The 26,922-nt window shown below is 43.3% G+C and overlaps 1 protein-coding gene across 1 annotated transcript in view; it reads left to right on the top strand.

The window, feature by feature from the left end:
- Positions 1-26,922, top strand: part of AGPAT4 (1-acylglycerol-3-phosphate O-acyltransferase 4) — a 173,650-nt gene that overhangs the window by 69,287 nt on the left and 77,441 nt on the right. The window contains exon 4 of the mRNA XM_063441221.1: positions 16,914-17,075. Within this exon, the coding sequence (XP_063297291.1) occupies positions 16,914-17,075 (162 nt within the window). The remainder of the gene's footprint in view (positions 1-16,913; positions 17,076-26,922) is intronic.

Genomic DNA, 26,922 nt, shown 5'->3' with positions numbered 1-26,922 from the left:
AGGGATGCGACGATGCTACCTCTCCATCTGGGCATTCCCGGTCTGGTTGGTGTTTGGAATGGAACCTTGATACATTAATGTAGTAAGTTCGGCCAGTTCGACCTCCAGCTTATGAGAGATGGAGATCGTTCTCAGTTTTCTACAGGACTGGGCATCTATGACGGACTTTCTCTCTGTCTTTTATCGGCCAAGTTTACGTTATGCTTGGTCTAGTGTCCTTCCATCATGTATCGCATGTTCGTGCGTTTGACGTTTACGTTTTTTCCGCACTGTTCGGATTCTTTCTTGGTTTTCTATTCCTTTCTCAGCGTTAAAATGGCTAAATATGAAGCCTACTGTCATGTTGTAAAATTGTTGTAAAATTAAATATTATACTAGCTTTATTGTACTAATAATCTTAATTTTAGGAATGACAGAAGGCAACATATTTGCTATCCCACCCTTTCTGTTCACTTTCTTTATATGTCTCACGGGTCTGAGGAAGATTGGGCTCTTAATGTTTTGTGTTTACATTGATGATTTTATTTCCATTGGCTTGGAATTGTCATTGTACAGCGCTATGGAATTTTGCTGGCGCTATATAAGTAATAAAATAATAATATGATTGTTTGTACTTTACAAATTACTACTATGAAATGATGTGTGTCTAAACCTGTCACACATTCTCTTTTCAGTTTGATTCACCCCTGAAGACGTTTTGGTTGTTCTTTTGGAATTCTCTGGAAGTTTGCTTCTTCAGATATTGGATTTAGGAGTTCTTATTATTGCATGTTATATGTTTGCTTCTGCTTGATGTCACCGTCTGAAAGTGCTTAGGTCACTATACCTCATGTACATCCTACTCACTTGTGATTGGTTCTTTTTTTCTATGTGTTTCTTTGCTGCTGTGGAGCTAGTAAAGAGAGATGCAACATACTAATCTCCTGTCATTACTAAATTTAATATTATTAGTACACTAAAGCACTAACCTATGCCTAATTTAAAGGACCACTATAGGCACCCAGACCACTTCAGCTCAATGAAGTGGACTGGGTGCCAGGTCCCTCTAGTTTAAACCCTGCAGCTGAAAACATAGCAGTTTCAAAGAAACTGCTATGTTTCACTGAGGGTTAATCCATCCTCTAGAGGCTGTCTCCCTGACAACCACTAGAGGCCGCTTCCGCGATTCTCACTGTGAAAATCACAGTGAGAAGACGCTGACGTCCATAGGAAAGCATTGAGGAATGCTTTCCTATGGGTGGTTTGAATGCCGCGAATGCACATTCGGCGCTGACGTCGATAGGAGGAGAAGAGTTCCCCAGCGCCGAGGGAGCCCGGTGCTGGAGAAAGGTAAGTGGCTGAAAGGGTTTTAACCCCTTCAGCACAGCGGGAGGGTGGGGGGGACCTAAGGACTACATAGTGCCAGGAAAACGAGTTTGTTTTCCTGGCACTATAGTGGTCCTTTAACATTGTGCTTTCTTCTTTCTCTGGATATTGATACTTTGTAAAGTCTAAAACTGAAACTGCTGCTATACAGTTTTTGACAGCAGGTAAAAGATAATTGAGCCATACAGTCTGCCTAAAAGCAACAGTGTGATTCTTGATTTTATGCTCAGGACAGAAATATATAATTATACTCAGAACAGTGATATGTCTCTAAGCATCACTGAAATCTTTCATTGCAAAGGTCTGTTATAAAACCGCTTCATAGGCCTATAGCCGTTTCTGTAAAATATGACTTGATGTCTCATAAATTGTCTTCCAAGCAACTTATAGAGGTTATGTCCTCGTGTTGTCTCTAATGTATTATTACAGAAAATTGCACCCTCCTGTACTGTTATATCCCTTGAGATGTGTGTAAGGTTTTATTATATGTTCCCTGTTGCCTTTTTTCTTCGAGCTAAGCACAGTAGGTTTGGTTTCTATTGCTGCATATTATGATCATATTGCACAATTCTAGTAGGCCTTCTTTAAGCTTTCTGTAGTGAATATTTGTATCTTCAGACATTAAAGATTAGATTATGGTGATATGAAAAGGTAAATGCAAGTTTATGGAATTTTAAGACAAAATAGTCAAAACTCTACTGTTTTGATCTTATTCACTAAAGTGGGACTTGTCTGGGATTGGAAGTGAGTTTAACATTTTTGGTCAAAGCAACTCAATGGAAAACATATATAATTTTCTAATTCAGCTGTTGTGGTCTAAAATTTGAAATTTACTTTGAAATCCCTTTCAGTTTCCAACAATTCACACTCTGGTGAATAAGCACTTGACTCTTTAGTCAATAAATCCCATAGTATTAAGCTTAACATATGTCAAAGCAATCAAATACAATGCAGTTTTTTGTATAGCACTTATGTAACAACCTATCTTAAAGAATGCTTAGCCTCAATTGTTTAGCCTGTTCTGCTATAACTGTAAAAGATGTACAAGATGTACAATAATGGGTATTTGTTTTTAAAGCATGTTATGCAAGTTAAGCTCAGCATGATTACATTTCTCTCTAAAACCTGTTTATATTGTTGAATAACATATTTTAACTTAAAGCGTTGTTGCTGTTGAGCACACATCGCGTCTTCCTTGCAAGCTTCAAGACACACTCTTGTTCAAGGAGACTTTTTAATTCACAACAGCTCATGCATTATTAGCTTGTTGTGGTTCTCAAATAGTACAGTATTTTAATTTTATATTGTTTTTTGTGAGATGCAAATAATTCATTCCTCACTGCCCTCCTTTCTTGTAATTCTAGATGTAATTCTAGGATGCCCACTCTCTGAGTGATGAAATCTTCTATCTAGCTCACCACTGCTTTTTGGTACAGAGTCCTGATCTACGTGGCACGATTCTGCCCTACAGCTGGTCTGATGTGTTTGATATGTGGAAGAGAACCCGGCTCTTACTTACATTTGTGGTGATATTGCCCCATGATCATAATTTCTGGAATATGATGAATTTTACAGTTAATGGATATGTCCTCAAATTTTAGACTGAACCTTTTCTTCAATATATCTGTAGGCTCCTGCTTGGATTGGATTGAGAGGGTTAAGGAGCAGTGTACTTTGGAGAAGTTAATTTCCACATCCTCTGAATGCCTAGACAAATACATGGTGACCTGGGACATTTAGGTTTATATTTACAGCCTCAGAGGACTGTCCATCTCAGATCACTGGTTAAAATATAACAATGTAGATCAGGGCAGACCTGTTGGTTTCTAGAGTAGGCAGCTTTATTATAAAGTGCAGAACAAAAACAAAGTTTTTGCTCGTTGGAGCCTTTGTTGAGGACATCTCCATTAACTGCTTAAATTTCAGGACATCTCCATTAGCTGCCTACAAAAACAACGTTTCGGCTCCTTGGAGCCTTTGTCAAGTCAAGACTTGAAAAAGGCTCCAAGGAGCTGAAACTTTGTTTTTGTTCTGCACTTTGAAATAAAGCTGCCTACTGAAGAAAACACCAGATGTGCACTCATCTACATTGTTCTATTGAATCCTTCCTGGGTTTGTGGCCCTGCCTGTCTGGAGAATGCTGATGGGAGTACTTGTGTGCACAGTGTGTGCATATCCTCTATACCTTTGCAATATGACTGGTTAAAATGTCTTTCTTACTCCTGTTCCTCTTTTCTCATATCCTGCCATGATATTTTTAGCTTTCTTTCATTGGTCTGTGGTATGACATTTTTATAGCTACAAGTTTGTAGAGGATATTATCTCTTTTATGTTTTTCTCTGTAATTTTCGATGATCCAAGGAGGCAGATAAGTAAGTGGGGTTGTAAGGTGTTTTTCTGAAATCTCCTTTTTTAGTTTTGTTTTGTTTTTTACTAACATTTAGGTAAAATCTTATAAGTGAGAAAAAAAAATGGGGGTTTGAAATAATTACTCACGACTGTCTACACTTTTTGCTGTTATGCTATTGTATTTATAGTTATCGATCAATAAACTCATATGTTGCAATATTCCCGCATTGTAATACAAGAGGGGGTATTTACAATTATGATATTTGCATCTACCAATCACTTACTTAAATTTAATTGTCCTTTAATAGTATCGCAAATTTTATGTGGTCAATTCTGTACAACTCTGTATTCTTTTTGTTCTACATAAGGCTTGTTGATTTATAAGCTAGACGACATATTCAGTTCCTTGACTAGATAATACCGTAAGGGGCACACTCCTTTCTCTATGATAGACATTTACAGGTTATGTGTGTATATATAAGCCTATTTTTAATAAATGATTTCCATGCTACTAACTGACGACATGGGAAAATTTTGAACTATCATTGGAAGGAGCCTTGGTCTCTAAAACAGATTTACATGCTTAGGCCCTCTCTACTGCTACTGTAGAATGTAGTTTCTCACTAATTAGGTTTCTTTACATATTTCAATTTGTAAAGAAATACGATCCATAGAATTAATCTTTGGAAGTTTTATCTGAGGTAGGCTTTACATTGGTTTAGCAAGTAGGTTACTGTACATGTCATGTTATAACGTTAATAAAGGTACTATCAGACTCTCCAGCTACGCCTTCAATGCCCAGTACATCCAAGACAGGGGCTTGTTTGGGCTTTTACCAATCACAAATATGCAAATAGCCAATCTTGCTTGATTGATAAATCTGTACCAACTCTCTTGATGCTCATCCACAATCTATGTAAAACAAATTAAGTTTGTGACTAGCATGAGTTGATTTTGTATACCCTATCTGAACTTTTGTGTAATTACCCTTTTTAATATATTGCAGCTTTCTTGATAAAGGGATTGTAAGAAGGTTTTCGTACAGGGTTGATTACTGTCCATTCAGGGACTCTTGAATGTCCTGTTATGTGCCCTTAGGGACCTGGATACAATAGACATGCTAATTCAGAAAGACGTTTGAGAAAGATTTTGTGATAAAACCTCAATTTCCTCATGGAGTGTTAACTCCATTGGTGTAGAGTATGGAAAGTTTTTATTAAAACCTCATCTAATTTATGACTTGTCAGTGCCTCATAATTCTTCAAACCCTAGCCCCGATTTACTTATTCTTCTAAAGACTTTTCTCTCAAATATGTTACCATGCTTGCAGCCATCCAGCAAATTGTCTTGGCCACTAAATGAGCTTTCCTATTTAAAGCTGACATTAGTGTCTTAAGTGGAAGGACAGATACATCTAACAGTCTGCTCTAAGAGCAGTCCTCAACTTATCTGACTTATTGGCAGATGCTCTTATCTGGATCTTGCTGAATTACGCCAAGTGCTATGTAGTTTTGTGGCTCTTTATCCCTCTGCTTCAGTACCTAAGGGTTTGTCATAATTCTCTCTTTTAACACACTAAATATTCTGTTGACACCTCATAAGATGGAAAGGACTGAACTTCACTATGTTTAATGAACATTAATCTTGACACTTTAACCATGTAGGCCAGTCTTCCACAAGAAAACCTTGACAGAATTAAAGGACCACTATAGTGCCAGGAAAACATACTCGTTTTCCTGGCACTATAGTGCCCTGAGGGTGCCCCCACCCTCAGGGACCCCCTCCCGCCGGGCTGGATGGTGAGGAAGGGGTTAAAACTTACATTTAGTCCAGCGCCGGGCGGGGAGCTCTCCTCCTCCTCTCCGCCTCCGATCCTCCCTTTCGGCTGAATGCGCATGCGCGGCAAGAGCTGCGCGCGCATTCAGCCGGTCTCCTATGGATGCTTGCGTGATCTCACTGTGATTTTCACAGTGAGAATCACGCAAGCGCCTCTAGCGGCTGTCAGTGAGACAACCACTAGAGGATTTGGAGGCTGGATTAACCCTAATATAAACATAGCAGTTTCTCTGAAACTGCTGTTTATAAAAAAAAAGGGTTAATCCTAAAGGGACCTGGCACCCAGACCACTTTATTAAGCTGAAGTGGTCTGGGTGCCTAGAGTGGTCCTTTAAGCAGGTTATTCTCAAATTCTCTTAAAGCAATACATCATCTCACAAAATAGATCTTTCATCTCACATCCCCTGCTATTGCTCTCCTCAGGCTCTGACTCTGACAGTATTATCATTCAGTATGCTGCATAGGAAGACTTACAAATGTGGCAGGATTCCTAAGCCTTCTAAATTATCTACTTTTGCAGCCACATTCGTATGTTAAGCCCTATTTTGGCCATTGTTGGTTTGCACATTTTTTTTTATGTTTAGGAGATCTTCGTTCTACCTTAATTTTGGGAAACGTTAGTTTTATATTAAATGTATCTTACGGTGGCAGCAGCAATGCTGTGGGATCGTCTCTGGTCCGGTCAATCAGTTATATTTATTTCAGATGGCTACGGTTGACATTGTAAATAAGGGGAGATACGCTCTCTCACAGTTATGAAATCCATGCACAAATTGACTGTTATCACAGATATATAATTTTGTTTTTGCTTTTCACAACATTCCAGGAGACAGCCGGTGTTTTTATCTTGAGCATAACAACATAGTGTTTTCATATTCACAGGACTGTAGACAAGTAACCAACACCCAGCCCAAGTTTCAAGGAACTTGTTTTGGGTTATTAATGTTATACTTGCAGATAAAAAAAAATATGATTAATAAGTCCTTGTAAATAGTACTTCTTGTCTTGTGGTAAATTTCGAGGTTAAGCACATGTTGATATTCGGTTTCTTTAAAGGACCACTCTAGGCACCCAGACCACTTCAGCTTAATGAAGTTGTCTGGGTGCCAGGTCCAGCTAGGGTTAACCCATTTTTTTTATAAACATAGCAGTTTCAGAGAAACTGCTATGTTTATAAATTGGTTAAGCCTTTCCCCTCATCCTCTAGTGGCTGTCTCATTGACAGCCGCTAGAGGCGCTTGCGTGATTCTCACTGTGAAAATCACAGTGAGAGCACGCAAGCGTCCATAGGAAAGCATTGTAAATGCTTTCCTATGCGACCGGCTGAATGCGCGCGCAGCTCTTGCCGCGCGTGCGCATTCAGCCAACAGGGCGGAGAGGAGGAGGAGAGCTCCCCGCCCAGCGCTGGAAAAAGGTAAGTTTTACCCCTTTTCCCCTTTCCAGAGCCGGACGGGAGGGGGACCCTGAGGGTGGGGGCACCCTCAGGGCACTCTAGTGCCAGGAAAACGAGTATGTTTTCCTGGCACTAGAGTGGTCCTTTAACTACTTAAATATTACGCCATCACATAGAATAATTTAGTTGTATTTTACAGGTATTCAGCTCTACTTAGCTTTAGTGAAACATAAAATTTCCCAGTAAAAGCTCCACTCAAAGGTATTCAGAAGGTAGGCTCCAATTTAAAACAAAAAATACATCATATCAAAGAAAGTGATATTATCAGTGTTCTACAGACATGCACTTTTGACCCGAACATGAGCCTGGTTATGCAGGCTGATATGTTTATAGCTACGGCGGTAGGTACATTTACAAAGTCCACTGATGGAAATCAGCACAGAATGTGCACCAACCTTGCTGCAGAAAAAAAGGCTCACCAAGCAGTGACCTCGTTATTGTCCGGACAAAATGTCTTATATGGGCACAATATCACCCAAACGGTGTAGACACTGATCAGAAGCAGTGAAGTCTGAGATCCAATCAAATAGGGGTGAGAGTGGGAACCCACAGTAGTGACCAATCCGTATAAATGGCGGCTTACCCCAGTCAGGCACCTTAGCGTGCAGGTGCACCCATAATATTTCAATGGGTGCTCACCCCATTTGCCACAGAGGCCTCACCCCTAAAATCAGGCAAAGTAATGTGCATAAATAGGGGTGGCTCACCTCAACAGCCCCCAGCACTGTATGGATAGCCATGGCACCACCAGAAGGGGGAATGGTAACAAGACAGGTCATGTGCTAAAAAGGGGAGCATCAAATAGGCAAAAGGGAATGATAGGGGACAGAAGGGTACAGGGCACACAAAGATTAGAAAACCGGGGGGCGGAGCCAACCGCGAGCCGAGCTGGACGTGCTGTAGCTGAGCTCTGACAGGGACCGCGGGTAATCCACCAACATCAGGCGAACAACGCAATATGGGACACCCCAGAAAAGGTACCAACCCTGCTCAAACCTCTCAGAAGCAGTCCATAGCAAAAACGGGCGCTCTCACCAAATTTTTTAAAGATAATCCGGCGAAAAACGCAGACGAAGTAGGCCCCAAAATGGCGGCGGAAGTTTTAAACGAGCACTCTCCATCCTCACCCCCACTAAGCCCAGCCAGCTCGGACACAGCTTCCACACACATAGATGCAGATCTGAGAGCTATACTAAACAATCTGCCAACAAAACAGGATATCCATGCTCTGATCCAGAAAATGGAATCCTTGTTCCAAAATAAACTAGACAATATGGCGGCAGAGGTTAAAGGGGTAGAGGAAAGATTAGAATCGCTTGAAGACAACCAAGACCACACACTCACCCAAGTTCAGCAGGTTCAACAGGCCCTAGAAGCTCAAAATACACAGATGGCCATGATGTACAGAGCTATTGATGATATTGATAACAGGGGAAGGCGCAACAACTTGCGGCTAAAAGGCATACCAGAAGTTGAAGGGGAAAACCTGCCTAAATTACTACAAGAGCTATTCAATTACTTACTCCACAAAGATCCAGCGGAGCACATCCTGTTTGATAGAGCTCATAGAGCGCTGAGACCGCGAGGCCCAGCCTCAGACGCCCCAAGAGACATAATTTGCCGTTTACATTATTTTGGAACAAAAGAAGAAATACTTCGAGAACTAAGAAAAACGTCCCAACCGCTGCTATTTCTCGGGGCCCAAATACAAATCTACCCTGACCTTTCATGGATGACACTACAAGCGAGACGGCTTCTTAGACCCCTGACAGATTTACTACGTGCCAGAAACATCAAGTACAGATAGGGATTCCCCCTCTCGTTAACTGCCACGCACAACGGAACCACCGCTACAGTGACTACTGCAGAGGATATCGCCATATTCACGTCTACTTTAAACTTACCCGACGTGCAGATTCCCGATTGGTACGGCCCGATCCAAGCACCTCATAACTACCCCCGCCCTCAGAGATCGAGATGGCAAACACCGCCAAAGAGGCGTCATAATGATAACCAACTTCCTCAGCGAAACTCACAAAGGCAACAAGCAGAACCGCACCGAATCTGACACCCAAGACAAGATTACACCAGAGATGATCAGAAAATCACGTCAACGACCAATGAGAAGTAACTTCTTTTTTGTTTACAGACCACCATTCTGTTTATGACCGTTCCAGACAACCAGCAAAAATGACTCAAACTTTGATTACGCACTAGATGAGGCCCCTCATGCCTCTCCCCATCAGTAACAAGGACTCCAACACAAAGGTTTCTCAAGAGACTCACAAGAGGACTTAACCACTGGGGAGGGCATCCCTCCCTTACCAAGGAGACGACAGATGAAAAGGTAGAGGCATTTCAACCACAACTTCGAAAGACGAGACTGTGCAACATCAAAATGACCTACCGAACCAAACCAGTGACTCTCACCACTAGAATGGGATAGGTAACACACAACTTGTATTTGGGAGTGCCTCCTCCTCCTCAGCACATGCCAGAGCGGGGAGCTGAGGATGCCTATTTACCTAAAGGTCTCCCGATTGTGTTTTATCACTTTAACAGGTTTTATCACTTTAACAGGTTTTTGATCAAATCTGCCTCTATATTCACTCTCCTACCCTCCCTCCCTTTGGCTAACCTACCGCCCCCCTCTGAACCGCTTCCCCCCGCGTGCTATGACCCTTAGGGGCGACGGGGGGCTGGAGGGACCCACGGGGGCGACCCCGGGTCCTCTCCCCCCACGACATGCTCTTTTTCCATCCCCACCCCTCTATTGTTGTATTATAACCTGTATTGGAGGGATATCGGAGGGTTGTGGGTAAATGGGGGCGATGTGGGGACCGAGGGATACTACGACCAAGAGAGAGCGAGAGAGAGTGCTAACCTAGTGTAAAATCATAAACAACCCTGTATAGATAAGCTGCTCTAAAATACCCTACGGGCCCAGAGGCCCACTCGCAGCGCATAAAATGGTCCCAATTCCTTACAGCAATACAACGCCCGACACACAGATCCATTCTTAACTAAACAGGTGGATTACCCGCCACCACCCCTACTTCGCACACACCACACTAGACTTCCCCCACCACAGATAGACTGTGGAATCCTCTGTAGCAGCAATACAAGCCCAAGCGGTGCCTTACCTGTCTCCCCGTGTTTACCCAACACGCAAGGGGAAAGCCACCGGCTAAAAGGGCTTACCCATTCATAAGACTAAAGCACTCTCATTCGCTAGCTCCAGAGTTTATCCAAAGTCTTTGTATATAGTTGGATTTAATCCGGTTTATTCTTTTTTTTTATTATTATTATTATTGTTACGTTGATAATTGCACCCACTTTAATTTTCTTGGAGTCACCTCTTCTCACATACTAATAACTGGGCATCCACTACTTACACAATCCTAATACTCCACACTCATTGAAGCAGTGAAATTCGTCCCCCTCTCTGACCAATCCACCATGGCTACAATTCGTATAACGACCCTAAATGTGAGAGGACTTAACTCCCCTCTCAAAAGATCTCTAGCTCTCAGGGAACTTCACGATCTTAGAACAGATATAGCGTTTCTACAAGAAACACATTTCAAAGCAGACTCAGCCCCAACCCTACGCAATAAACATTACCCGATAGGTTACTTTAGCAACTATGAAGATTCCAAATCAAAAGGGGTGGCCATTCTCATAAATGCACATATACCCTTCACGCACCTGTCACACCAATCAATCGCAGATGGCAGGCTCCTGATAGTCAAAGGAAAGATAGGAAACTCAGTAGTGACTCTCGCCAACCTATACCTCCCCAACAACAAACAATGCACACACACCCGCAAATACCTTACTGCAGTGGACAAAGTCACAGAAGGGATCCTTATTTTAGGGGGAGACTTCAACATAGACATAGACTCTGACTTAGACACAACCTCCAAATACACCAAGTACAATGCAACCTCCAGGTCCAGAATTGTCCAGCTCCTAGACGAGCATCATCTCTTCGACTGCTGGCGAGTGACACACCCCACCTCTCGAGACTATTCCTTTTTCTCAGCGGTAAAACATACCTATTCCAGATTAGACATGCTTTTCCTCCAACATAGGCACCTACACCTCATACAATCCTGTGAGTATGGCCCTATAACCTGGTCTGACCATGGCCCCCTCTCCATGACAATTCAGATACCAAACTTGATCCCATCAAGATCACAATGGAAGCTTAATGATACACTACTCAACGACCCGGCCCATGTAGCCTCATTACGTGAGACACTTACCAAGTATTTTGAAGAAAACTGCACCCCGGCAGTATCGCCCACGGTTATCTGGGAGGCCCACAAAGCTGTAATACGGGGACACATAATTGCCCTAGCTTCCAGACAAAAGAAGGCGAGGGAGGCTCAGATTACATCCCTCACGACAGACATCAGACGCCTAGAACGCACCCACAAACACCACTTACACCTAGATACCTACAAAGAACTAGTGGACAAGCGCTCCTCTCTCCAAACACTACTGAACGCAAAAATCCAGAAGTCACTCTTTTACTCCAAACATAAATATTACACCCAGAGCGGAAAATGTGGCCGCATGTTGGTCAGGGCGATACAAAAAGAGAGGCAACAAACATACATAACCCACATCAAAAACTCCGTTGGGACTGTGACTCACCTATTGCCAGACATAATGAAAGAATTCCACTCCTACTATACAAACCTATATAATCTCAGGCCCCAACCACCAGACCCAGAGGACATCCAAAACTTTCTCACTCAGAGATTAGCACAGACGATACCACCCAATGCCAGACAAATACTAGACTCCCCAATTACACCCGAGGAATTCTCGCTAATCACACGACAGTTGCCGTTGGGAAAAAGTCCAGGGCCTGATGGCTTCTCGGCCAAATACTTTAAAACATTTTCCGCAACCCTGAACAAACCGTTCTTACAGGCTTTTAACTCCTTAAACCAAGGTCACACCCTGCCACGAGAAACACTTGAAGCTCATATTACACTCATTCCCAAACCAGGCAAAGATCCAACGGAATGTGGCAGCTATAGGCCCATCTCCCTAATAAACGTCGACTTAAAAATCTTTACAAAGATACTGGCGGTCCGTCTCAAGCCCTACCTGCAGGGACTAGTCCACCCAGACCAATCAGGGTTCGTGCCTGGCCGAGAAGCCAAGACTAATACCACCAAAGTATTGAATCTCATATACCATGCACAGATGGAAAGGGACCCGAGCCTTATCCTCACGATTGACGCCGAAAAGGCGTTCGACAGGGTGGACTGGGCCCTGTTAAAAGCTACAATGCAGGCCATGGGCTTTGGGCCCAACTGGCTAACTTGGCTCTCAGCCATTTATTCCAGACCGGGGGCTAAAATAAGGGTTAATGGCCAACTCACGGACACAGTTCGCATCTCCAATGGGACGAGACAAGGGTGTCCCCTTTCCCCCCTTCTGTTCATCCTGACACTAGAACCCTTGATCCAGGGAATCAGAGACAACCCGAATATTCAGGGTATACAAATAGCGGACAGGGAGTATAAGGTCTCTGCTTTTGCAGACGACCTTCTATACACAATACGGAACCCCGAAACCTCACTACCTCACTTGCTTCGGGAAATTGAACAGTTTAACTTGGTGTCCAATTATAAAATGAACAGTAGCAAAAGTGAGATCCTGCCCTTAACCATCCCAGATGAGCTAGGGTCCCGACTTAAACAGACGTACCCCTTCCACTGGCCACAGACCTCAGTAAGGTATCTAGGAATACAACTCACAAATACACTTAACAAAACATATGAACTCAACTTCCCCCCACTATTGGCCAACATAGATAGGGACTTAAAAAATTGGAACAAACCCCAGTTCAGCTGGCTATGCAGAGTACACATACTAAAAATGGCCATCTTGCCAAAATCCCTATATGCACTACAAACACTGCCTATAAAAATACCAGCCGCTTTCTTTAAGACGGTAAAACACATCCTCTCCACTTTCTTATGGGCCGGTAAACGCCCAAGAACCCAATATACACAACTGACGAGACATAAGTCCCACGGAGGCCTAGGAGTACCAGACATAGAGACATACCACAAGGCGGTGGTCCTCTCCAGAATTTATGATTGGACTAATGCCTATAACCAGAAACAATGGGTACAAATAGAAGCGACAAGCCTAAAAGTTCACATCAGCACAATACCCTGGCATGAAACGGGCCTGACATTGATTAGACAAAACCACTCAGACCACCCAACAGTAATCCCTACTCTGAGATATTGGAACACTATCAAAAAACTTGAAAACATTGCCCCCTACCCCTCCCCACTATACCCGATAACTAATAACCCATATTTTAAACCGGGCCTTTCACAACACGCCTACCGAAACTTTGGGAACCAGCAAGAACAACTACGTCTAAAAGATGTAATCAATAGAGAGGGAATAGTCCCACTATCAAATCTACTCCAAACGCCCACGCACACACCTATGCAATGCTACAATTATGCACAACTCTCGCATTTCATACAAGCGCACCAGTCGCTATCACAAGGTAACAGACCACTGTCCACATTCGAGCACAGGGCCCTCTTAGGGACGATGAAAAAGAAACACATCACCGTGTTCTATAAAATACTTCAGATGGACCTACATGCCCAACTCCCAGATTTCACAAAGTCCTGGGAAAAAGACCTAAAGATTACATTAACATCTGACGAATGGGAAACGATATTTAAAAACACCTTTAAGTCCACTACTAACACCATTGCCCAAGAGAGCAATTATAAGCGCATTTCTAGATGGCATTTTACTCCAACCAGATTACGCAATTTCTTCCCGAACACATCCAACCTCTGTTGGAGATGCAAAATGGATGTAGGGACTCCGGGCCATATTTGGTGGTTCTGCCCCATAATTCAAACATACTGGAGCAAACTAACCACCATAATGACACTTATAACGAAGTATGCGGTTCCGCAATCTCCCGAGGTCCTCCTTCTCATGTTATATCCCACCCCTCTACCAAAATCTACACGCCTTCTGCTCCACCACCTGCTTACAGCAGCTAATGCCCTAATTCCTCTCAAATGGAAGCAAACCACACCTCCATCCATTAGGGAATGGATCACCAAGGTAGACTCCATCAGGCAGATGGTGGAACTCTCACATTCTATAGCGGGCACGTATGATGTATTTACGTACACCTGGGCACCCTGGGATAAATATATCAAAGACTCGGCACTATCCCCTCTCCACGATACCTAGACCACAGTGATAACTATGGGCGAGTTCGATGAAGCTCCCTCCGGGCTGAAGTCAACCCTTAGAGTAACGCTATTAGTACCTCACTGAATGTACACTTATCGTTATCAATATTGTAATAGTGATGTTTAAAAGGTTCGACATTCTTTAATTATACAGCTATATATAACTGTTATTTCACCCCAGAATACTGTAATATGGAACTTGTTCTGAAATGTATTGACTCATTTGTTCACTTATTGTAAAGTGCAAAATTGAATAATAAAAATTTTAAAATTAAAAAAAAAAAAAAATTGAAAAAAAAAAAAGATTAGAAAACCGCACAACATGATTAAATCAAACAATCAATCGATCAAACAATGAAATATCAAATAATGATCATGTAAGTAAGGCCATTGAAGAGAAAACTGTGATCTGCGTTGATGCAGGAGCAGTAAAGAAGGTGGAGGTGCTTCTGTGTACAAGGGCTTATATTACCTCCTACTTGTTTTCAATTTGTTTATGGTATTATTTATGATTTCTGCTGCTGTTGGAATGTAGTAAAGACAGTTAAGCAAAATGTTCACCTCCTTTCATTACTAAAATTAAGATTATAGGTACACTAAAGCTAGCATAATCTATTATTAATTAACAAACATGATGTTTCATATATAACAATATTAAGTAAGTGAAATAGCCTTGTGTCTGCAAAACATGGTTTGGGAATCCACAAAGAAGGTTCTGCATGTTTATTATTATTATTACTAACGTTGGCATTTATATAGCTCCAACTTAAATCCACAGCACTTTACAAAAATATAGAGGGGGGATTTAACAACAAATTAGACCACTATTATACATTTTGACTATAACAGATTGATGAAGAACTTGCTCCAACAATTATCTTTGCTACAAAACCAAATCTATACCATATTAGGATATAATATACCGTATATACTCGAGTATAAGCCGACCCGAATATAAGCCGAGGCCCCTAATTTTACCCCCAAAAACTGGGAAAACTTATTGACTCGAGTATAAGACTAGGGCGGGAAATGCAGCAGCTACTGGTAAATTTCTAAATAAAATTAGATCCTAAAAAAATTATATTAATTGAATATGTATTTACAGTGTGTGTGTATGAATGCAGTGTGTGTGTATGAGTGCAGTGTGTGTGCAGTGTGTGTACGAGTGCAGTGTGTGTACGAATGCAGTGTGTGTATGAGTGCAGTGTGTGTATGAGTGCAGTGTGTATGAGTGCAGTGTGTATGAGTGCAGTGTGCGTTCGAATGCAGTGTGTGTGCAGTGTGTGTATGAGTGCAGTGTGTGTATGAGTGCAGTGTGTGTATGAGTGCAGTGTGTGTATGAGTGCAGTGTGTGTATGAGTGCAGTGTGTGTATGAGTGCAGTGTGTGTATGAGTGCAGTGTGTGTATGAGTGCAGTGTGTGTGAATGCAGTGTGTGTATGAATGCAGTGTGTGTATGAGTGCAGTGTGTGTATGAGTGCAGTGTGTGTGTGAGTGCAGTGTGTGTGTGAGTGCAGTGTGTGTATATGAATGCAGTGTGAGTGTGTGTGATGCAGAGTGTGTTTGTGTATGTGTTGGTGGGGGGTGGGCATTTTGATTGTTATTTTATTATTATTTTGATCATGTTTTGTTATAATATTATTTATTGTATAGTAATTATTATTTTCATTTTTTTTTTATCATTATTTTTAATATTGTATTATTATTATTAATTTTTTTTTTTTCGTCCCCCCCCTCCCTGCTTGATCCATGGCAGGGAGGGGGGCTCTCCTTCCCTAGTGGTCCAGCATTGGTAGTTCAGTGGGGGCAGAGGGGGGCTGGCAGAGCTGTAACTTACCTGTCCTGCAGCTCCTGTCAGCTCTCTCCTCCTCCGCGCCGTCCGGTCAGCTCTTCTGTCAGCTCCCAGTGTAAGTCGGCTCTTGCGAGACTTACACTGGGAGCTGACCGAGGTGCTGAACGGACCGGCGCGGAGGAGAAGGGAGCTGACAGGAGCTGCAGGAGAGGTAAGTAACGCTCTCTCACAGCCCCCACAGCCCCCACAGCCCCAGTCTGTATTATGGCAATGCAAATTGCCATAATACAGACTATTGACTTGAGTATAAGCCGAGTTGGGGTTTTTCAGCACAAAAAATGTGCTGAAAAACTCGGCTTATACTCGAGTATATACGGTAGATGTTTCAAGGGTGAGAGTCTGTATTTACGTCTAGACACAGTATGAGACTGTTATCAACCTTGTGCCTGTGTCCTCTGCCTTCTAATCTCTGTGTAAAAAATCCCATGTGTCTAAGAGAACTGAAGTATTGTTTGTTCTGCAGCATTAGACAAACACTATAACCTCTCCCTCTTAGACACGCAGTCTTTGATGATCACTGGAATTCCACAAGTCGCCCTGTGCACTCACTTGTTGAAATGACATTGAAATTCAGTACAGGGAGAGATATGTATTCAATGTTACCATTGTGCTATAGGAATTTCCGAATTAATGTAATACTTTATAAATCATAATTCATAACCTTTACAGTTGTTCTTCATATTCTAGTTGTAAATTATGTATAACAATTTAAAAAAAAATCAAAAGTACCCTTTTCATTTAATTTTTTTTTTTTATATATTACATTTATTTTTCTCATTTATTCTTCCTAGAGTTCCAAAGTTTTAGCAAAGAAGGAACTGTCCTTTGTTCCTGTGATTGGCTGGATGTGGTACTTTCTAGAGATTGTATTCTGCAAACGAAAATGGGAAGAAGATAGAAAAACTGTTATGCAAGGTTTACGTAATCTTAGGGATTACCCTGAACATTTTTGGGTGAGTAAAACAATAAAAAATAAATTAATTCACCTTAACTCCTGGTCAATTTGACCTTTGTTTCCATCTTCCAACTGTTCTGTAATGGGACTTACATTTGACTGTCAAAACATGCTTACTTTAAAAGGATGCTTTATTCTCCTAAAGCATTTCGGCTTGCTCATTTTATAAACAATGCCAATTTCTTTTGATCACCCACACTTTTCAAAAACCCCAATTCTGCCTCTATCCTTACCCCATAGCAAATAGCCCTAACTGAGAACTCAGAGCTCCAAACAGGGTGCTCCTTCACAATGGTGCTGATGCCCTGTTGTCATTGCCAATGCATCAGAAATGAGTGACATCTGTCTCTGCATTCACATATAATTTTTATAAGTGCAAGACATTCACACAGAGTGTTTGTGTAAGAGTCTCTTGATCCCAGTGGAAGAGAAAATATGTTATTGAAAGACAGGGCCAGGATGTAAAATCATATCACAGCCTATCCTATTGTGCCAACAAGTTGAGAAGGAGAAGGTCGTGCTGGTCAGTGTACAGCATCCCGCTTCCCCAACATGGGACACAAGGTAGAACATGCTGTGTGGAGTGTTTGTTTATGAGTGTTATGAGTGTCATTGTATATCTTATTATTATGTGTTCTTGTCTATATATGTCTATGTATGTTTATCAGACAACACCTGGACAGCTTGCAAGATGTTTATGACTGCTGATCAGGATAAGCAGCAGTTCAAATGACTTTGGAAGTTTCCAAATTGGCTGGGTGGTTGGAAGAAGGCAGCCGTGTTAAAACTTGGTGGGAGATCATGCCAACTGTGCTTGTGTAAGAATTGTCTTCTTTGGGTATGCATGTCTCCCAGACAGTTAGGAATAATATTTTAGAAGGGGAGTGTGTAGATGTTTTTAATCGTTCTTGTCCTCTGATACAGAAACAGTTGACAAACTGCGTTGGAGTGATGCCACTGGGGACTTGGATAAGTTTAACAACATTCCTTTGACTATTTGGAATTAGTTGCTAGGGTTTTCTTTGCTGCTATTTTCTGTGAGCGTTTTCTGAAGTGTAGTGTAGTACTGATTACGTATGTGGATTTGATATGAGGAGGGCTTACAAAGTTAATGGTGAGCAGCGTTGGTTTAAATGTGAAAAAAATTGGAACCTGGGCATCAAAACTCCAAAATGCGAGAAGCATATGTCTCTGAGCATAAATAAAAGCATAAAGATAAAGTTCCCACTTACCCTAGTGCAGGGGTAGGCAACCTTCGGCTCTACAGATGTTGTGGACTACATCTCCCTTGATGCTTTGCCAGCAATATGGCTGTAAAAGCATTATGGGAGATGTAGTCCAAAACATCTGTAGAGCCGAAGGTTGCCTACCCCTGCCCTAGTGGAAGACAGGTTGCCAAAATCTAGTAAAAAAACAAAAAATAGAAATAATGCCACTGCAAGTGCTCATGGTCCACAGGAGCTTTAATCGGTACAAAACAAAAAGTAACAAACTGAGAAAGGTCACACCTATTTGTTACTTTTTGTTTTCTGTTGATTAAACCTCCTGTTGACTTTAAGCACTTGCGGTGGCGTTAATTCTATTTTTTCTTTTTTTCTTTAACCCCTTAACCCCTTAAGGACACATGACATGTGTGACATGTCATGATTCCCTTTTATTCCAGAAGTTTGGTACTTAAGCGGTTAAATATGACCAAGAGTTCCCATAGAAGATGGTGGTGAGGCCGGGGCTAAGGTTTTATGTGCAGGATACCAGTTTGTGGCTCCTGCTCACTTCGCCAAATCACCCAGTCCCTGGTTCCTTACATCGAAGCCTCTGGCACATCAGTGGAAGGTCTATAATGAGTCCCAGTGTAGATGGGGTTGCTCATGTCTCATACTCAAGTGCTGTTCTGACACAAGTGCTCTTACTGAAGTAGAGGGCATCCTATTCTTAGGTAAATGGAAGGTGTTTTGGGTAAAGCAGCTGGTAGAGAAGTGCCAGGTAGAGGGGAAAGTCACGATAAGTGTCCGAAGGATGCTTACGTGATTTGAGCAGTACCCCAATAAAAGGGCTGCTACGTTTTCTTAAAGTTTCTCGAACCCTTTTGTTTCCTGTTTTCTCTGAAAATCTTCATTCGGTTAAGAATAACAAGACGTTTTTGCAAGCAAATTGGCTACGGAAGTGTCCTTCTAATTGTTGATTTACAGGTTTCCACACTCAGTCTTGTAACTAAGAAAGTAACAAAAATTGGACAGTGCAGAGTGCTCATTCCTAAAGTGCTAAGGGAAATTTCATCACCTTTCTTATCAGTGAATGATGGTAGTTGACCAGAAGATTTTTGGTTTAGGTGTACATCCTTTGATGAAGCGCGTGTCCTTGTGAGGAATGCGGGCCTGGGTTGCTTTCTGTCAAAATCCAACAGTGAGTCCACTTTTTAGCTTCTTCCCATTCTACTTAATGCAGTTTTGGAGTCAATAATAAGAATATGATTGATGCCTACCTTTGGGATGTTCTATATCACGTAAGTATTTATAGATGTTTTTGTGTCTCATCTTTCAAGATCCAGCTGTCTAGTGCATTATTTGAATGACTTCCTTTCCATCCTACTCAGTTTGCAGGAACTTGCTTAACGTTTTCTATTCAATCTGCTGTGATTTTGGTGTTTCCTTAGCTGAGGACAAGACCGTAGGTCCGACTAGGATATTGTCAGGCATTCCTAGAGATTTAGATTGACACTGTTTAGCTGGTTTTATGGTTGCTTTCTGAAAAGCTGCAGGCTTTGGTTTGGTGGACAAGGTTCTTGGTTCACCTAAGGTCAATTTACAGGATTTATAATCTCTTTTGGGCCATATGTCATTTAATCCTTCAAGCAGTGGGTGGGTAGATTTGCCCTTTGCTACTATGGTATGAAACCTTGGGTTCCAACTTTCTTTTGGTTTATGCATCGGGTTTATGCCTCTGACTTGTTTTCAGTTTCCCTCAGTGCTTCACATGGATCTCTTTTTGGTAGGTGTAGAACCAGCATGATTTTTGCACTCATTTTGCATTCATACTGCCACTGAGGCATTTATAGTGGCTGTGTTGGGGAACATAGTTCAGCACCTGAGCTGGTGGAAATAAAGTAATTATCGTTATTTTGTTCATCCTTATTTTCTTTAATTTCTTTCAGTTACTCACACTCAGGCCTAAATTTTCAGTAACTTGTATATCCATTGGACAGCTCAGAGGGCAAAAAAGAGGCCCTGCAGAAGTAATTTGGGTATTCCACTTGAAGAGGCTGGGATTTGGGGACTGGGTATTTCATTCTTGTTATCCATGGGGAGGGGAATGAATTGTGGTAGAGTCCTGTTCAATTACTTGAATCATGTAATTTAGAAGGATTTGGTGCACTGTTTCACTTTGTTCTCTGGTGGGATGCTGGTCTGGTTGGAAATGGTCTCTCGTCCGGCGTGGAGCAAGTTTACAGCACCTTTTTGATTTCTCATTTTTTTCAGTTAAGGGAAGGTGAAACTAGATTATTTGGCACCCAGGGCAGATCCTGTGTATTGCACCTCCACCCTTTAAAATGTAGAAAAACACCCACATTTTTTTCATGTTTCCAAGAATTCTATATATATATAATATTGTATTTCATCCTAAGTGTATTTTAATATTAATATATATTTATATCAAATTACATTAAGAATAAAAATATAAATAAGCATAATTATTGATTTAGTTCAAATTGAGACTGATACCTCCCTAGGCACATTTACAGTCTGTCAGCCCCCACTTCTAAAAAACTCCCTGCCCTGTCCCCCTTCTTCAAAAAACCATGCCCCTCTACATACTTCTGTCCCCCTTCTACAAACCCCTGCTCCCCTCACAAGTTCGTGCCCCCCTCTTTACAAACGTCTGCCCTCTTCTCTACAAGCCTCTGTTTCCCCCCAAAAACACTGCACCCCTCTACAAACCCCCAGTCCAACCCCTTACAGTTACCGGTATATCCATAAAAAAAAGAGAAAGCAGTTGATGACAGGCATGATAAATTGCCTGCTCCCTGCTGCTGAGGCACTGCCGCCGTGGCATCACCCGCACCCAGTGTCTGAGGCTCAGACCTGATGGAATACGTCGGCATGGTGCAGCATTGCACGCCTGCGTGCTCTTCCACCTCCACATGAGTAAGTTATGCTGCTCAGCAGTGGCTGGATGGCATCTCGTAGCAAATGGCACCCAGGGCAGACCCCCACCCCACACCCGGTTAGTACGCCACTGGTTAAGGGTGTTGATTGTAAAATACTCAGTTATAGGGGGACAATGCAGATATTGTCACCTGGGATGGGTTTCACCTTACAGCAAAGATTATTGGTTTAATGTTATTGTAAGTAGAGCTCAATAGAGTTGTGCCAATGCCATTAACTATTAACCCCTTAAGGACTGTGGGCGTTCTATGCCGTCCTTGGGGACCCGGCTCGAAAAACGCTGGCGGGCGGCAAAGAACGCCCAAGCCGTCCTATGTACTTACCCTGTCGCCGTCGATCGCGGTGTGGGGACTCACGTGGCAGCCCAGGGAGTTCCTTTCCGGCCCCCCTGGGCCACGTGATCGCCGCATAACCGTCTATTGCATTGCCAGCAGGGGGAGTGCCTGTAATGACAGGTACTCCCCCTGCTGCTTGTAAATAGTAAAATAAATGTTAAAGTTACAGTTGAAAATAAAATATATACTTAGATCATATATATATATATATATATATATATATATATATTTATTTATTATATATATGATCTAAGTATATATATACACACATATACATACATACACATACACTGTCTAAGTGTATTTTAATATTAATATTTATATAGTTATATGTATATTAATATCAAAATACACGTAGAAATATATGAATTAAATATATATATAATATAAAATAAATAAATATGTAAATACGTTAAAAAATAAAATTAAAAAATACATGTGTAAATTCGTTCTAACTGTATTTTAAAAATAATATATATTGATATCAAAATACATGTAGAACGAAATAATATATATATATATATATATATATATATCTATATGCATAAGTATATACCACTTTATATATATGTATTTTTTTTCAATTCTTTATTTTGGTTGTGTGGGTGGTACAGGATATCAACAGACGCCACAACAGCGCATTTCCAATTTGACAGTGGTTTAGCAGTGGCATAAAAAAAATTGCACATTTTTATATTTTTTTTTTTTTTTTTTTTTTGTAATTCTTTATTTTTACGAATGGTACAGTCAATGAATACAAGAGTTTGTAATATAGACATTTTGCAGGCTCATACAAGAGCCGTGTCTCAAGTGTTATAACAGTAGAGTATACACAATAGCTGAGTTTTAACAATGTCTAGTTCCAGGCACAGGTCGTGTTACCATTCTATTCAGTTTTTATATAACTATATAACTTTGTAGGTTAATCCAACAGGGTAGATTAAAACTTTGGGTGTTGTAGAAGAACGATATCAAGGTCTGGGGTTTGCGTAACCTGTCCCCTTCCGTGTTCGTGGAGCTGAGGTGCTTAGTAGGGGAGGTCCATTTGTCATGGCTTACAGTGGGTGGGTCATAGTCCCATCAGTCCTAGGTGCTAACGGGTATAGTCTTAGGATGGGGAGCGGGTCAGGGTAAGTAGGGATGTCTCTACGGTTTATCAGTCCAAGTAGTTTGCTTTTGGGGGGGGGGTTCCTGGGATCAGGATGGTTAGACAGGGGGAACAGGGGGGTGGGGGTGTCCGGCCTTTGACCCCTCGGCCCGCGCGCCCATGCCAACAGCGCCCTTCAACAGCAGTCTACTCGTAGGCCGTTGGTGGCCACGTCTCGGGTGTCTCACCCTTGTGTGACCTCGAATGGCGGCTTATGCCGTCCTATTTGACAGATATGATTTCCATGGGAACCACCTAAGAGCACACTTGTCGGAGCGCCCCTGCAGGGAGGCGGTCATGATCTCCATGTCATAGATGGTTTCGACTCTATCCACCCATTGTTGGAATGTGGGGACCGTTGTGCTTTTCCAGTGTAGTGGTATAAGGGCTTTCGCTGCTGTAAGTAAGTGAATGGTGAGGGAGTTTTTGTATGTGCGTATTGGTATGGGTGTGTGGTGTAGGAGCATCTGTAGGGGTTGTAGGGGGATGTCTGAGCCTGTAATCTCCCTGATCTTTGAGTGGATCATCTGCCAGTACGGTTTGATGTGCCGGCACGTCCACCATATGTGTATGTGGGTACCCCGTTCGGTCCCACATCTCCAGCATTCCCCTGTGTCTGTGACTCGCATGCGTCTGAGGTCTTCCGGTGTTTGGTACCATCGGGTCAATACCTTGTAGTTTGTTTCCTGGAACTTCGAACTTATGGAGCATTTGTGTGTGAGTTGGTATATTTTCACCCACTCCTGCTCCGTAAGTTGGGTTTCGGTCTCTTCTTCCCACTTGTTAACATAGGCTGGCCTGCCCTTGTCCTCCGACTCCTGAAGTATACTGTACATCCGGGAGATCCCGTGTTCGATGTGTGTCCTGTCTGTGCACATTCGTTCGAATTCAGTGAGTTGCCTGTGGAGTTGGGTTTTACCGGGCATTAATGTATAGTATCTCTTCACCTGGTGGTAGTGAAACGCGTCCAGTAGTGTGGGGGGTCGTCCTTCCATCAGGTCCATCAGTGGCCGGAGTGCATTTCCCGTGCACCATTGCCTCGTGTAGATCCAGTTTGACCTTTGGATGTTTTTAAAGGTTGCGGGGGGGGAGGCCCCCTGCCAGGTCGGGGTTATAGGTGATTGGGGTGAGGGGGTTTGGGGTGGTCGTCAATTGACGGGTGTATCTAAGTGAGCACCAAGTTTTGAGTGTGGCATCAATGATGGGGTTGCCCGTCTGTAATTCGGTGTAGGTTAGTCTCCCCAGCCAGAGTCTGGACGGGATGGTACCTGGGTACTGTGTCGTCTCCATCTGTACCCATCGTCTGGGGCTAGGATGGGCGTGCCAGTCTACTATTCTATGTAGGTGGGTTGCTTGATGGTAGGCGAGGAGGGAGGGCAACCCCACCCCCCCGGCAGCTTTGGGGCGTTCTAGTGTGGTCTTGCGGAGTCGGGTCGGTCTCTGATTCCATACGAATCTTCGGATGGCCGTCTCCGCCGACCGGAAAAAGGCTCCAGGGATCCTTGTTGGCAGGGTTGCGAATAAATAGAGCAGCCGAGGCAGGATATTCATCTTAACCGCATTAATGCGGCCGAACCACGATATGTAGTGACCCGTCCAGCGCGCCAGGTCTTGTTGTATGGATGCCAGGATGGGGAGGAAGTTCAGTGGGTATAGTTGTGATAGGTCTTTCGGCAGCCAGGTGCCCAGGTAGCGAAGTTTGGATGTGCACCAAGAGAACGTGAATTGGGAGCTGAGTCGGGTTTCGAGGCCCTCATCTCTCGATATTGTCATGGCTTCGGATTTGTCGATGTTTAGCTTCAGATCGGAGAGTCGTCCGTAGGTCTCAAATGCCCGCAGTAGATTGGGGACAGATATTAGTGGCTGTTCTAGAAAGAAGAGCATATCGTCGGCGTATGCCGCCACCCGATGTTCTTCTCCGCCCACCTGGACCCCCGCTATTCCCCCGTCCCGTCTGACCGCCTCCAGGAACGGTTCCAGGGTGAGGGCAAACAGGAGAGGGGACAGGGGGCATCCCTGTCGTGTGCCGTTACTGATGGGGAATGCCTTTGTCAAGGCTCCATTGATTCTGATCCTCGCAGTCGGGGTGGTATAAAGCGCGGAGACCCAAGAGCGCATGTGTGGTCCAAGGCCCATATGTCGTAACGTTTCGGCCATAAACCTCCAGTTCACCCTATCGAATGCCTTTTCGGCGTCTGTTGATATGAGTACCGTCGCTCTGTTGGATTTCCTGGCGACATGAATGACATTAAGGGCTCGTATGGTGTCATCCCTGGCTTCTCTTCCCGGGATAAAGCCCACCTGGTCCGGGTGGACCAGGTCAGGCATTATTCGTGCCAGCCTCAGGGAAAGGGCCTTGGTGAATAATTTCAGGTCGGCATTCAATAACGAGATAGGCCTGTAGTTAGCACAGATGGTGGGGTCCTTGCCCTCCTTGGGAATGACCGTGACTGTCGCCGCCAGGGAGTCCGTGGGAAAGCTCCCACCATCTCTTATGGAGTTAAGGCCCGCGAGGAGTCTTGGTAGGAGGATGTCCTGGAATGAACGCAAGTATGTGAGCGGGAGACCGTCTGGGCCCGGAGCCCGGTGCGTTTTTGAGCGTTTTAGTGCCAGGGTCAATTCCTCCAGTGTCAGGGGGCTGTCCAGGTCTTCTGCGATTTCGGGAGTTATCTTGCGGGTGAATTTTTTATATTTTTTAACATGTTTGACTATATAGTTATCTTATCAGAATAAGAGTGACTAAAATACAATAAGATAGAATAATTGATGGCTAACGATGGGTATATTGGCATGTGTGGTATGCAGACTAAGAAAAAAAAAGAAATTCAGCTTAGCCTACGCAACTGTGCAGTCGCTGGGTCACATAAGGTAAATTCCGGTGTTGGTCAGAGAAGACCCATATGTGCAGGAGCTTAGTTAAGGTATACACCTGTGCAGGGTTATTAAAAACTAAGTAATGCGGAGTGCTGCCGGGCAGTGCATTGGTGCCCGTTATGGTATTATGAGTCGGGGTGGGGAGTATGCACGGACGGCAGGCAGATGGCCTGTGAGATATGTGCGGGGGGGTAGCAAACAGGTGTGGTTAGGTACTCGGTGAGATTGCAGTAAAGGGGGATGATCATCCCTGGGTGTGTGTTTACAGATTGGGATTAAGGTGCTGCTCAGGAATGGCCCTGTACCCGATGTTGGGTCAAGCACCAGTGGCTGGAGCCAGTGTCGCTATGTGTGTGGGATGTAGATGTGGCTCTGCCGCTTAGGTGGCCTGGGTGGTCCCGGTAGCAGGGGGGGGAATTATGTGTGGTTAGACGTTAGCTAATTTCCACTGTGTGACCCAGAACGTGTGAGTGTCTCCGCGACAAGGGAGCAGACCAATTGTGTTATCAAAACATATATTCAAACCATATCAACAAACTTATAACGGCAGTAAAGCAGAGTTATGATTAGTAGGTGCTCCCGTTAGGGGCACTCAGGTAGGGACCACTGTCTGTGCAGCGCGGGCCGAGCCTCTTGGGACAAAAGTCTCGGTGGTAGCCGGGTTCCACTCGTGGGGCTTGGAGGGTATGTGGGGTTGTTGCAATGAGTCTGGTGGGAGGCCCAAGGTGACGAGGTGTGTCTTCGCCTCCTGCAGGTTCGCTATATGGCAGGTATTTTCACCTTGGAGCACCTGAAGCTTGTGTGGGGAGCCCCATTGGGATTTAATATTATGTGCGCAGAGTAGGGTGGTGAAAGGCCTCAGGGTTGCACGCCAGGCCTTAGTCCCTCTGGAGAGATCCGCGAAAAGCGAAAGGGCCATGTCCTCAAAGGGGTAAGGTGTGTTACCTCTGATGGCGATCATAACTGCTACTTTGTCCTGTTGCTTTGGAAATTTGACGATTTAGTCCCTGGGTGCTGTTAAAGGAGCCGTGGGTGGTTTCGGGATTCTGAACATGCCATCCAGCCCTACTTCCTTGGCCTGTTTCGGCGGGAGTAGTTTGCTCATTAGGTGCCGTATGAGGTGAGGAAGTTCAGATTCTGGGACTGTCTCCGTGATACCTCTAATCTTTATGTTTTGGGCGCAACGTGAGTCTTCCAGTGCCGCCATTTTCTGTTCCACCCTCAGATGCTGTTGTTGCAGCGTTTTCACCTCCTGTTGGAGTGTGGTCACTTGCCTCGAGTGGTTGCGGTAGTCTTGCTCCATGGTGCTCATGCGGTTTGTTAGGC

This window comes from Pelobates fuscus, chromosome 2 (genome assembly GCF_036172605.1).
Source record: "Pelobates fuscus isolate aPelFus1 chromosome 2, aPelFus1.pri, whole genome shotgun sequence".
Lineage (NCBI taxonomy): Eukaryota > Metazoa > Chordata > Amphibia > Anura > Pelobatidae > Pelobates > Pelobates fuscus.
The sequence above is the reverse complement of the archived record's forward strand: the minus strand, read 5'-3'. Positions and strand labels throughout refer to the sequence as shown.